The 13,503-nt window shown below is 49.8% G+C and overlaps 1 protein-coding gene across 1 annotated transcript in view; it reads left to right on the top strand.

Annotated features, from left to right (window-relative positions):
- gad2 (glutamate decarboxylase 2) overlaps positions 1–11,178 on the top strand; it is a 206,639-nt gene extending 195,461 nt beyond the window's left edge. The window contains exon 16 of the mRNA XM_072508448.1: positions 8,358–11,178. Coding sequence (XP_072364549.1) covers positions 8,358–8,531 — 174 coding nt within the window. The 3' untranslated portion in view covers positions 8,532–11,178. The remainder of the gene's footprint in view (positions 1–8,357) is intronic.
- Positions 11,179–13,503: the final 2,325 nt, after the last annotated feature.

Genomic DNA, 13,503 nt, shown 5'->3' with positions numbered 1-13,503 from the left:
AGAGGCCACCTGCCGGGGGGTTGTTATGTACTTGTCGTGTTGGGTGTTCTGATACACAACCAAACCAACATGGTTGTAGATGGTACAACTCTGTTTTATTATTCTGTACAATAATAACTATTAACTTCTGGCTGTGGTTCGTACTTCACCAGCTAACCTGTGGACCCAGCCCTAGCACTATCTTAGTGAGGCACTCAGCACATGGTGTATGTCTGAGTGGCACACTGTGAGCTCTGTGCTCTGAGCTATCTCCTGGTAGAATGAGCGGGAACTGTGGTGTTCCCTGTTTTATAGTGCATGTGCTCTCACTGGTGATTGGCTGCGATGTTGTGTGTGTGTTGGTTGGTTCAACTGCCTGTCCATCAGTGTGTGTGTGTGATTGCAACATGATATGTTAATATGGATATCATGACATCCCCCCTTTTCACAAGGATATGTGCCTACATGGTAATAAATATTGGTGTGTACTGAGTGTATCTGAGTATGTGTGTGCAATATTTACAACATGTACATGAGACTAAACTATATACAGAGGAAGGTGTCAGGTGCAACAGAACAACGAGGTTGTACCAATAACAAAACAAATGCAATCAGCAAACATCGAAAGAGAACTTCTGGAACGACAAGAAAGAAACACGTTAACAGTATAGTAAAACAATTCAGTGAGTCCAATATTCAAACAGGCTCATAAGTCCAGTCTATTAGATGGGCGACGAATTCGGGTTGACCGCCTCAAGGGTGGGTCAGGATCCACCGGCTCAGGAATGGGCCTGGCCATGGGCGAGAGAGGAATAGGCAGAGTGGCAGGAAGCTCAATGAAGTCGACACCAGGGACAACAGGAGGGCATGGCACCGGTGCATGATCTCGTAGCGAGCGCGGAAGCAGCCGAAGGGCCCGCCGATTACGCCGGCGAATGGAGCCATCAGGCAGGCGAACCAGGAACGAGCGGGGAGCCACGCGGCGGAGAACCTCGGCGGTTGCCGACCAGCCACCCTCCGGTAGGTGTATGTGGACATTGTCTCCAGGCGCCAGGGCAGGAAGATCAGTTGCCCGAGCGTCATGTGCCACTTTCTGCTGAGCACGCTGCTGTCGCATCCTTCGCAGTACTGGAGCATGGTCGGGTTCAGGAACATGAAAGGACGGCACAGTGGTCCTGAGGGTGTGACCCATCAACAGCTGGGCTGGCGAGAGGCCCATGGACAGTGGGGCCGAGCGATAGGCCAGCAGGGCTAAACAGAAGTCAGAATCAGCATCAGCAGCCTTGCAGAGGAGCCGTATCACGATATGGACGCCCTTTTCCGCCTTGCCATTCGACTGGGGATGCAAAGGGACTGGACGTCACGTGTGTGAAGTCGTATGAAGCGGCAAAAGAAGACCATTCTTGGCTCGACCTGACAAACGAACCCCTCCGATTCGGGCGGTGTGCTCACTGCTCTGGACAGGGCATCCGCGATGATGAGGTCCTTTCCCGGGGTGTAGACAAGTTGGAAGTCGCACCTCCGGAGCTTGAGCAGAATGCGCTGGAGGCGAGGGGTCATATCGTTGAGGTCCTTCTGAATGATGCCGACCAGAGGGCGATGGTCGGTCTCCACAGTGAACTGCGGAAGACCATACACATTATCGTGGAATTTGGCGATGCCGGTCAACAAATCCAGGCACTCCTTTTCAATCTGCGCATAGCGCTGTTCTGTGGGGGTCATGGCCCGCGAGGCATAGGCGACCGGGGCCCATGATGCAGTGTCGTCCCGTTGCAGGAGTACCGCCCCAATGCCGGACTGGCTGGCATCAGTCGAGATCTTTGTGTCCCGAGTAGTGTCGAAGAACGCCAATACCGGGGCGGTGGTGAGCTTGATCTTGAGCTCCTCCCATTCCTTCTGGTGTGCGGGCAGCCAGTGGAATTCCGTTGTCTTTTTGACCAGGTGGCGAAGAGCCGTTGTGTGCCAGGCAAGGTTGGGAATAAACTTCCCCAAGAAGTTGACCATCCTGAGAAAGCGTAACACTGCCTTCTTGTCTGCCGGCTGCGGCATGGCTGCGATGGCTGCCACTTTGTCGGCATCCGGCCGCACTCCTGACCGGGATATGTGGTTCCCCAGAAACTTTAGCTCAGTTTGGCCAAAAGAGCACTTGGCTCGGTTGAGGTGCAGGCCCTGATCTCGTATCCGTGCAAAGACACGCTGGAGACGACTGATGTGCTCCTGTGGTGTGGTGGACCAGATGATGACGTCGTCAACATAGACTCGTACCCTTTCGATGCCCTCCATCATCTGTTCCATGATTCGATGAAACACCTCGGATGCCGAGATGATGCCAAACGGCATTCTATTGTAGCAGTATCTGCCAAAGGGAGTATTGAAAGTGTACAGCTTCCTGCTGGACTGATCCAGCTGAATCTGCCAAAAACCCTGTGAGGCATCAAGCTTGGTGAAAATTTTAGCCCGGGCCATTTCGCTCATGATTTCTTCCCGTTTGGGTATGGGGTAGTGTTCCCTCATGATGTTATTGTTTAGGTCTTTCGGGTCGATGCAGATCCGGAGTTCGCCAGAGGGCTTCTTGACGCACACCATGGAGCTGACCCATGGTGTAGGCTCCGTGACTCGGGAAAGCACTCCTTGGTTCTGCAGGTCCTGCAGCTGCTGCTTGAGGCGGTCCTTGAGTGGTGCTGGGACTCTGCGAGGTGCGTGAATGACCGGGGTGGCGTCCGGTTTGAGCTGTATTCAGTAAGTGTAGGGCAGTGTGCCCATGCCCTCGAAAACCTCCTGGTTGTGGGCGAGGAGCGAGTGGAGCTGCGCCCTAAAGTCTGCATCCGGGAAATCGGACGTGCCTTCTGGAGACAAATTGTGTACCCGCTAAACGAGGTGGAGGATCTTGCACGCCTGTGCGCCCAACAGAGAGTCCTTTGAGGATCCAACTATCTCAAAAGACAGTGTGGCTGCATGTGAATTGTGTGCAACCTCGAGCTGCAGGACCCCATGGCCGGGATAACGTTTCCGTTATAATCAACCAGCTGACAGTGGGATGGCAGAATCGGTGGTTTGACCTTCAAGGTGTGGAAGGCTGACCATGCAATGAGATTGGCGGAGGCACCAGTGTCTAAGCGGAATGTGATTGGTGATCGGTTGACCGTTAGGGTGGCACACCATTCATCGCCCGGATTAATGCTGTGCACTGGCATCGGCTGGTGGGTCCGACTGGGGACATCCGGTTCTTGTTTATTACCGCAACGCAGAAGGGTTCCCGGTCGTCGGTATCACCAGTCTGTACGTCGTCAGGGTATGACTCGGTGTATGGGGGCTGAATGGCCCGCACATCCCTCCCTGCGAGGCTGGCGGAGTTTCGGGGAGTTGGCAGGTTGAGCTGCTCGACAGTAGGCAGCGTAGTGGCCCATCCTGCCACAGCGGAAGCATTGTCGCACTTTGGCCGGACATTGCCGCTTTAAGTGTGCGGATCCACAGTTGCTGCATGTCGTGACGTCATGGCGTTCGTTGCGCCACTGCGCATGCGCGGTGCGGTCCTGCGTAGAACGCGCCTGCGCATCCCGTCCCTCTGCGTCGACGTCCCCTCTTTTGGCACGTACAAGCGCGGGAGGCCTCGGAAAGCGCGCTAAATGGCCGCCCTCGTCCAGGCCGCAAGCCGGGAGGAACTCAATCGACTGGACCCGCTCTGCCTCGTAGGACCCCTGCCGCGCCGATTCAGCCGTCTGGAATTGGGAGTACCGGCTGGGCGCGTTTTCGTGGAGGACGCAGGTCTCGATGGCAGTGTCTAGGGTGAGGCACTTTATTTTGAGGAGCTGCTGGCGTAGGGTATCCGAGGTGACCCCAAAAACTATCTGATCCCGAATTATGGAGTCGGAGGTGGCCTCATAGCCGCAGGAGTGCGCGAGGATACGGAGGTGTGTCAAATAAGATTGAAAAGGCTCATCCTTAACCTGCAGGTGCTGCTGGAAGAGGTACCTCTCGAAGCTCTCATTGACTTCCACGCTGAAGTGTTCCTCCAATTTTAGAAGGACCGTCTTGTACTTCGTCTTGTCCTCGCCTTCCACGAATGCCAGGGAGTTGTAGATGTGGATGGCGTGTTGCCCCGCCATGGAGAGGAGGAGGGCGATCTTCCTGGTATCCGATGCATTCTCCCTGTCTGTGACTTCTAGGAAGAGCTGGAAGCGCTGTTTAAACAGCTTCCAGTTGACGCCAAGATTTCCAGCGATCCGGAGCAGCTGCGGCGGGCTGATGGTTTCCATGGCGCAGGATGGCGGGTTTCTGAAGAGTGGCAGGTAGATCTCACAGTCGCTGGCAAGTTTCCAGTCCTAGTATCATGTCGTGTTGGGTGTTCCGATACACAACCAAACCAACACGGTTGTAGATGGTACAACTCTGTTTTATTATTCTGTATAATAATAACTATTAACTTCTGGCTGTGGTTTGTACTTCACCAGCTAACCTGTGGACCCAGCCCCAGCACTATCTTAGTGAGGCACTCAACACATGGTGTATGTCTGAGTGGCGCGCTGTGAGCTCTGTGCTCTGAGCTATCTCCTGGTAGAATCAGCGGGAACTGTGGTGTTCCCTGTTTTATAGTGCGTGCTCTCACTGGTGATTGGCTGCGATGTTGTGTGTGTGTTGGTTGGTCCAACTACCTGTCCATCAGTGTGTGTGTGTGATTGCACCATGATATGTGAATGTGGATATCATGACAGTACTGATATATAAGCTAGCCCAAAGCAGGGCCTAGACTAGTCCTGCCAGCAAGGATTGTACTGGGAGCGAGATGTTGCTTTCCACAGAACTTTGTATCTGGTTAAAATAAATTAATGTTCAATTTTCGTCTACTTCCTCAAGTTACTAAAGCTCACTTCCCACAGGGCTTGTTTATGGGGAAGGCAGAAAGTCTTGGCTTCAGCAAGATTCTGACACCTGCAGCAGCTTAAAGGAGATGGCCATGCTCCTTCAGGCCATCTGGACTCTGCTAGATCCAACAAAAGGGGCATGAATCAATCACCAGGCAATCAATCTTACTCCCTGGTGGCGGCCTCTTCGTTTATAGAAAGCCTCCATTGGCACCGGCCACAGGTGTTCATTATTTCAAGTGTTGCTAATGCAGCAATAATGTAAAATACATGCCTTCGCAAAATAGAGTTAATTCAGCCTTCCGCAGCTCATCAATGTGTGGAAAACTGGCGGAATTGGAGATGAATATCCCTGATTTTGTCTGCTGACCTGAAAAGCATGGGATGGATGTAACATATTTATTCAGGGGGAACAGAGGATGAACAGTGATTGTATCATCTGTAATAATCGGCAACTGTTTCCTGCAAATGAAAATATACAAACGTGGCAGTAATGGATACGTGTGGAACAGGGTCCAAATGCCACCCTTTCTAGGACAGCCCAACAACAGTCTTACACATCAGGCAGTGTCGGGGCTGGTTTAGCACAGGGCTAAATAGCTGGCTTTTAAAGCAGACCAACGCAGGCCAGCAGCGCGGGTTCAATTCCCATACCAGCCTCCCTGAACAGTCGCCGGAATGTGGCGACTAGGGGCTTTTCACAGTAACTTCATTTGAAGCCTACTCGTGACAAGAAGCGATTTTCATTTCATTTTTCATTTTTTTCATTGGTTCCTGGCAGCCTGAGCAGACGCCTGGGGCTATGTTAGCTGTAATCTCCTGCTCACTTGCACCACTACATGGGTTTATTTCACCCAAATTTATTTCAGATAGAACCCCTACGGCCAAAGGGGTGTGAGGATTCCCCATTTGATTCAAATCCAATTTCCAGAGATGAGAAGGGAGAACGGAATGTTAACTGCCAAAGGCGGGAGGGAGTTTGGGAAGTGCAGGTTTGAGTGTAATCAACTGTATTCATAAGCTGGGGTGGGGTCACGGGAAGCTGGGGTGGGGTCACGGGAAGCTGGGGTGGGGTCACGGGAAGCTGGGGTGGGGTCACAGGGAGCAGAAGCTCATTGAAAACCATTTCCTCTCCAATCTTGGTGGGGCTGTTATTGACCCAAAAGCTGATATGATCCTGCCCACTTCTGGACTTAACTCAGGTGGGTTGCTGCTGGGTATGTAGTTTCAAAACTTAGATCTCTAATTAACTCAGGATTTAACCCATAATTCTGACTTCAACAGCCTGCAGAGACAGACTTCCGAGGTGTACATAACACACCAGGGTCAACCAGGTGAAAATACACTGGGGACTGCTTGCTTAGTGAATCTGACAGGTTGGGCAGCCTTCAAAAGGTGGAGCTGAACAGCTGTGGTCCCGCCAGGGTGAGAGGCTGGTGCACACAACACTTCTCCCTGTGTGCTTAACAGGTTGTTCTAGTCACATCTCAATTTGAGGATCTAGGTTAACATTTCAATGCAGCATTGAGGGAGTGCTACACAGTCAGAGAATTGGATCATTACTGGAAGAGGAAAGGTTCGCAGGGCTGCAGGGGAATGGCATTAGCTGATTGCTCTTGCAAAGAGCCAGCACAGGCACACTGAACCAAATGGCCTTCTTCTGTGCTGTAATATTCTTAAGAGAAGTCTCACTGCAGGAAGTGGGTCCGCCTGGGCCTGCAACGGGAACCTCGGTAGCATTTTACTTGCAGCAGCCAATAAGTGGCCAATGCTGGGACCATCATCAAATGGAGGACAGCAGCGCATCTGCCGGTGCTGCCAGCCCAATCAGAGGGCGAGAAGCTCAGCAACCTCAGCTGCACCATTACAGATGGCCACATGGTGACCGCATGGCCTAATGCATACGGCGTCTGATTTTGGTCACCATAGTGAAGAAATCAGAGGAAAAAAGACAGGCGGCATGGTGGCACAGTGGTTAGCGCTGCTGTCTCACGGCACAGAGGGCGTGGGTTCGATCCTAGCCCCGGGTCACTGTCCATGTGGAGTTTGCACATTCTCCCTGTGTCTGCATGGGTCTCACCCCACAGCCCAAAGATGTGCAGGTTAGGTGGATTGGCCACGCTAAATTGTCCCTTAATTGGAATTTTTCTTTTAATTTATGAAAAATACGGATGGCCATTGTTGAGGATTCAAGGTGAAGTAGAACATGCCTCCATGGCAGGATGCCCTCAATGTCAAGATATGTTATTGTAAAGAGCAGGGGCCAGGTAGGTAGGTCCCATAAAATGGGGTGGGGAGGGATGCCATAACCACAGGAGCAGTCCATAAAGGAGGCCCCCCCCCTTCTGGGAACTAACTGTGAGGCCATCAGGATTTATCTGGCAGTGGGCTCTCCTGTCATTGGCAAATTGTTGGTGAATGAGCGGAAGTAGCCTTCAATTGTGCAATTAACTGACTCAAGTGGCCACCCGGTAGCCAGCCGAGCCGTTAAAGTCCCCAATACTGTTACGGTGCCCTGGTGGTGGAATGATGACCGGATACCTTCCTGATCCCTGCCTCCACCATATTACCAGCCCTCCTGCCTTCCAGCCCACCTGTAGGGCTGTTAAAATTCAGCTCGCTGGTTTACAGATGAGATGTTTAACCAAAGTCCCATCTCTCCTCCCTGTTAGACTTCTGAAAGATTCCATGGCTGCATTGAAAGAAAACAGGGGAGTTCTTCCTGTATCTTGACCAAAATGTATCCCTTAACCAAGTGCATTCTGTCTGGTCACCGTTTGTGGGGACCAGCACTGAATGGCGCTCGCTCAAGATCTCTGAGGCAAAGGGGTTAGATCCCAACACTTAGAATAGATCAGGGGAGTGCATATTAGAGTGAGACTGGCTGTCTCACTCTAGTATGCAGATTTGCCAAATTGTGATCCTGCCCATTATGGGCTGGATTCAGACTGCGACGTCTCGTGAGGTCACGTTAGATCTCTGGAGGCGTGACGAGCCGCGTACATCCCGGACAAGGGATTTCCCAGCATCTACCGGCCACGCCGCCTTTTGGGTGCAACCTGTCAGTATAGCAAGCCCGAAAGCTTTCATAATCTTCTTGCCACATCTCTCACTCCTATTCATACACTTGCAGCATTGCAGTTTGTGCATGTTACAACATAGATTTCTTCTCTCCTACAAAGCACACGTCACATTTTGAAGTGGTGATTTTCAAGCATTTGTACTGGGGGGTCATCTGCAAATATTAACATGCTCCCAGGGTCCTCATGCTTGGACCTCTGGGCAACCAGGTACAATTTGTACTCCTGGGATACTTATTTGTGATAAATCTACAGATGGAGCCCTGATTTATAGTGTTTTGATGGCAACGAATGGATAGTAGCTTATAAGTGAACAGGTGAGAAATTCAGATTAGTCCCATGTTAGTATTCCATTCCTAACCATGAGTTGAAATAGCAAAATGTGTTAAAGCTCCTAATAAAAGAACAGATACTAACTTGCAGTTTGCTGTTTTAGGTGGCTCCACAGATTAAAACCAGGATGATGTCATTTGGGACCACCATGGTAAGTTATCAGCCGCAAGGTGACAAAGTTAATTTCTTCCGCATGGTCATCTCAAACCCAGCAGCTACACAAGAAGACATTGATTTCCTCATTGAGGAAATAGAGCGACTTGGACAGGACCTGTGACTGCAAAGTTCAAGACATCTGCCCTAATACAATGGAGGTGTTGCTATTGTGTGAATGTACTTCATTATTTATCTTTAAACTAGTCTCGTGTGACCTTAGCCCTTACTACAGGGCGTAAGACTCTCAATGTGGAATTATGGATATTAGAAGTTATTTAATGCAATTATACATTTTTCAAAGTTAAACAAGGTACGAGCCAACCATCTGTCACACGTCAGACAAATTGTGCTGATGCATTAAGCGCTGAAATGTAATAACAGTAAACAGGGAAAGTTAGAACCCATTTAGATATTTTGTTATTGTCCTTTAGCAACCCCGGTGGATGTTACACACCAATAATTCACATCATTTCTGTTATTACTTATAAAGGCCTCTGTTAACAAAGCTTTAAGGATCCTAAAAGTGCAGTTTTCTGATTTGAAAATCGGGCTCCTTCTTTTGCTTTCTTCAAAAGAATAATTTAGAAGACCTGTGCTTCAGTTCTCTGTGAAACTTTCATTATTTAAACTCTGCGTTAAAGTGTCAAATTTAGATATTTTCCATCTGTTTTGATGGGGAAGGAAATATTTTTAGTTGCTGTACTTGAATTTGAGAGTTCATTGTTTGGAATCTTCAGACCAGGAGTTCACACGTGCAATGTATGTTGCTCTTCATGCTATAAAGAAATGGCAAATGACAACTCTGTTGGCAACTGGATAGTGTTCAGTGTCTGTGAAAGTGTTTCCTTTGTAGAACTTGGAGTAATGTCTAGTTCACCTCAGATTGAGGCTGTGCACTTTAGAATCAAACTGTACTGTGTTGAATGATGATGTTTTAATGTACTAGTATATTGTTACCATACGTGGTGTTCTTGGATTTGGAAATGGGAAGCTTTGAATTAAAACTCTGACTTGGTCTTCCACTCCCAGCAATGATCAAATTTGCATTAAATCTTATAAGCTAGTTATACCATTTAGCTTGTGGTAATGAAGAGGTATTGGCTATACACTAACACAAAAGCATACTGAGGCAGGAAATGGCTGAACACTGACGAAGGGCCATTTGGGCTTCAATCATGCAACCGGTGTAAAGGCACATACCCACAAAGAAAATCACAGATCGGCCCATCTGGAAACTTAGGAACTCCGGCTGGCTGGATCTTCCAGTCCCACCAAAGTCAGCGGCCATTTGAGTGGTTCACCGCATTCGCCATGCAGAAAATGCCGGCCAATTCAAATTAGCAGAGGGTCAAATTAGGAGGGTAAGTGGAACTGGAAGAGCAAGCTCAGAAATTACAGCGTGACTTCAAATGTATGTAAATGGACGGAACGATGGGACATTAAACAGCTGCAGAAAAACGTAAAGTGCTACTCATAAGAAGGGAATGTAATCTAAATACATGCTCTGCAACCTGTGTTGAATATTCTGGCCCTCCCATAGTGGGGCTGTTGCAGGCCATTGGCCAGCCGGCGGGGTCTTCCAGCTCCGTCAAAGTCTACTGGCATTTGCATGGCTCACTCGCCAGGGAACTCGCTGTGTGGAGGGGTCAGCTTCAGTGGGATCAGAAGGTGCCGCTGGCGGAAGGGCTGACAAGTCACACCCTGTACTGAGTTCTGGTGCCTGTAAAGTAAGAGTGATTTTCCAACACTGAAGGCAGTAGCAGACTTTAAATTATCAAGAAAGGTTGGAGGAACTCAGTTTCAAAAGGAGGTGTCAGCGGTGCCTGTTTGAAGATATAAAGCTGGTTCAGAGTCAGGGCATTTAACCCAGAATATTGCTTTAAATTGTGACCGTAGAAGAAAGAGGCACAGGTTCAAACTAGTGAATAGTACTTGTAAGTCTGATGCCAGGAAATAGTTCTTCATAGTTCAAACAAAGAGTGACCAACATGTGGTATAAATTGTTGGATGGGGGGGCAAAATCCCTAGAATAAATTAAAAAACAATTTGATGCACACCAGTGGGAGGTGAGGATGTCTGGATGGATGAATTATGATAAATAATATGCCTTCCATATTTGTAGTTATCTGGTGATCTTACACATGTTTAATTTTTCAAGCATTGCTGCTAACATTCTGCTCTAAATGAGATGAATTCAGAATAATAGCATGAAACGCCAGAATAGTCACAGTAAAGTACAGCACCGCTTGGACATACTGCTGCCTAACCTAGATCAAAGCTGACTCGATCGTTCACCGCACGATACTTGGAGCACTTTGCGAATATGATTGTATCTCTGTTGCACAAACACCTGTGAAATTCTACTTTGCTCACACTGTGATTTTTTGCTGAAACATTACCAACCACTGATTCCATTTAAATAAAGCTTATTAAGACTGAATGTGAATTTGTATTTGTTGGGTTGGAGAAGACCATTGACTGAACAAACTGTGTAACTGTCTTAGTCATGTCCATTTAACAGGCTAGGATATGCATTCCATGTATTTAGCAGGATCTACAGAGTCATAAAATGTGAAGTTAAAAAAAACTTATTGTGAAGTGACTTTATTGCACCTGATGTATATTTTGCAGCATTCTTTCCAATATGGAACTGTGTTTTGGAATCTGAATAGTGAACACTGTCCTGTGTCTAAGCTGTTAAGATGCTTGTTGTATATCCAGCCAGCTACAGGTACAGTTTTACCTGTAATAAAGAACTTTAGTGTTTAGTGCTTTGTCTGACTTTTATTTTTCAGGAAATGGAGTTGGGAACTGATGCACGATCAATAACTACTAAAACGAGGTTGTAGCACAACTGAAGGCTTTAATAAGCTAGAAGTGTTCCCCAGCAGCTCAGGTACAGAATGAGGGCTGCTGGGACGGCACGGGTTCTTATACCCCGCCTATCGGGGTGGAGCTCCCATACGCTACAGCCAATGGTAAAACCCCTAGGTTTAACCAATGGCACTTCAGCCTCTCAGGTACCGTAATACCTGATAATACCACATTCACCCCCTGTTAAAAAAGAGTCCAGCGGGGGTGGTGGTCAGCAACTACAAAATGTAACAACATGGTATAATCAGTTATAATTAGTGATACCTCCTTACAGTGTTTAGTGATTATTTACAAGTATGTCAGACATGTACATTCAGTGTTTAATATTTACAGATCAGTTAAAATGTTGCAATCAGTCGGTCGGGTGCCCTGGTCATCCTCTGTGATCGTCTGAGCCTCGGTGGTGACTCCGGTGGGGGCTCGGGCGTCTGCAACTCCGGGAGCGTGGTTTCGATCTCCATGGCAGCTTCGTCACCCCTAGACGGCGCTGGTGGGAAAAACGGGAAGGGGGCGCCTGTAGGGGGCGTCCGTGGGTGGGGGGGCCTAGGCAGGGGCGGCGGGAGGACTGATCCTCCTGTAAGGTGCTGCGGTGGAGGGGAGGGTGGGACTGGTGGCTGGGATGTACGTGGGATTCCGGCGGGCACCAGGTCCCGTAGGGAGACCGTATCTTGTTGGCCGTCAGGGAACGCCACATAGGCGTATTGGGGGGTTAGCGTGTAACAGATGGTCTCTCTCGACCAACGGGTCCAACGTGTGCGCCCGCACGTGTTTTCGGAGCAGGATGGGTCCGGGTGTTGCCAGCCAAGTCGGGAGCGAGGTCCCGGAGGAGAACTTCCTGGGAAAGACGAGGAGACGTTCGTGAGGTGTCGGATTGGTGGTCGTACAAAGCAGTGACCGGATGGAGTGGAGGACCTCCTGGAGGACTTCTTGCCAGCGGGAGACTGGGAGGTTCCTGGACCGTAGGGCCAGTAGAACGGTCTTCCAGACAGTTCCGTTCTCCCTCTCTACCTGTCCATTTCCCCAGGGGTTGTAACTGGTCATCCTGCTCGAGGCGATGCCCTTGCTGAGCAGGAATTGACGCAGTTTATCGCTCATAAAGGAGGACCCCCTATCAGTGTGTATGTAAGCGGGAAACCCGAACAGTGCAAAGGTGCTATGGAGGGCCTTGATGACGGTGGTTGCGGTCATGTCGGGGCAGGGGATGGCAAATGGGAACCGGGAGTACTCGTCAATCACGTTCAGGAAATACGTGTTGCGGTCGGTGGAGGGGAGTGGGCCTTTGAAGTCCATGCTGAGGCATTCAAAGGGACAGGAAGCCTTAATCAGATGCGCTCTCTCTGGCCGGTAGAAGTGCGGTTTGCACTCCACGCAGATTTGGCAGTCCCTGGTGGCTGTCCTGACCTCCTCGATGGAGTAGGGCAGGTTGCGGGTCTTGACGAAATGGAAAAAGGGAGTGACGGCCGGGTGGCAGAGGTCCTCGTGGAGGGCTCGGAGGCGGTCCACTTGTGCGGTGGCACATGTGCCGCGGGACAGGGCGTCAGGAGGCTCGTTTAGCTTCCCGGGATGGTACAAGATCTCGTAGTTGTAGGTGGAGAGTTTGATCCTCCACCGCAAGATCTTGTCGTTTTTTATCTTGCCGCGCTGTGCATTATCGAACATGAAAGCAACCGACTGTTGGTCAGTGAGGAGAGTGAATCTCCTGCCGGCCAGGTAATGCCTCCAATGTCGCACAGCTTCTACTATGGCCTGGGCCTCCATCTCGACTGAGGAGTGGCGAATTTCGGAAGCATGGAGGGTACGGGAGAAGAAGGCCACGGGTCTACCCGCTTGGTTGAGGGTGGCCGCCAGAGCTACGTTGGACGCATCGCTCTCGACCTGGAAGGGGAGGGACTCGTCGATGGCGTGCATCGTGGCCTTTGCGATGTCTGCTTTGATGCGGCTGAAGGCCTGGTGGGCCTCTATCAACAGGGGGAAAGTTGTGGATTGGATCAGGGGACGGGCTTTGTCAGCATAGTTGGGGACCCACTGGGCGTAGTAACTGACTGTAGTTGATGACCATCCTATGCTTCTCCCCGGTCTTTACCACCACTACTTGAGCTCTCCAGGGACTGTTGCTGGTTTCAATGACCCCTTCCCTCAGTAACCTTAGGACCTCTGACCTAATAAAGATCCAATCCTGGGCACTGTACCGTCTGTTCCTGGTGGCGACGGGTTTGCAA

Source organism: Scyliorhinus torazame, chromosome 6, assembly GCF_047496885.1.
Source record: "Scyliorhinus torazame isolate Kashiwa2021f chromosome 6, sScyTor2.1, whole genome shotgun sequence".
In the NCBI taxonomy this organism is placed as follows: domain Eukaryota; kingdom Metazoa; phylum Chordata; class Chondrichthyes; order Carcharhiniformes; family Scyliorhinidae; genus Scyliorhinus; species Scyliorhinus torazame.
The sequence above is the reverse complement of the archived record's forward strand: the minus strand, read 5'-3'. Positions and strand labels throughout refer to the sequence as shown.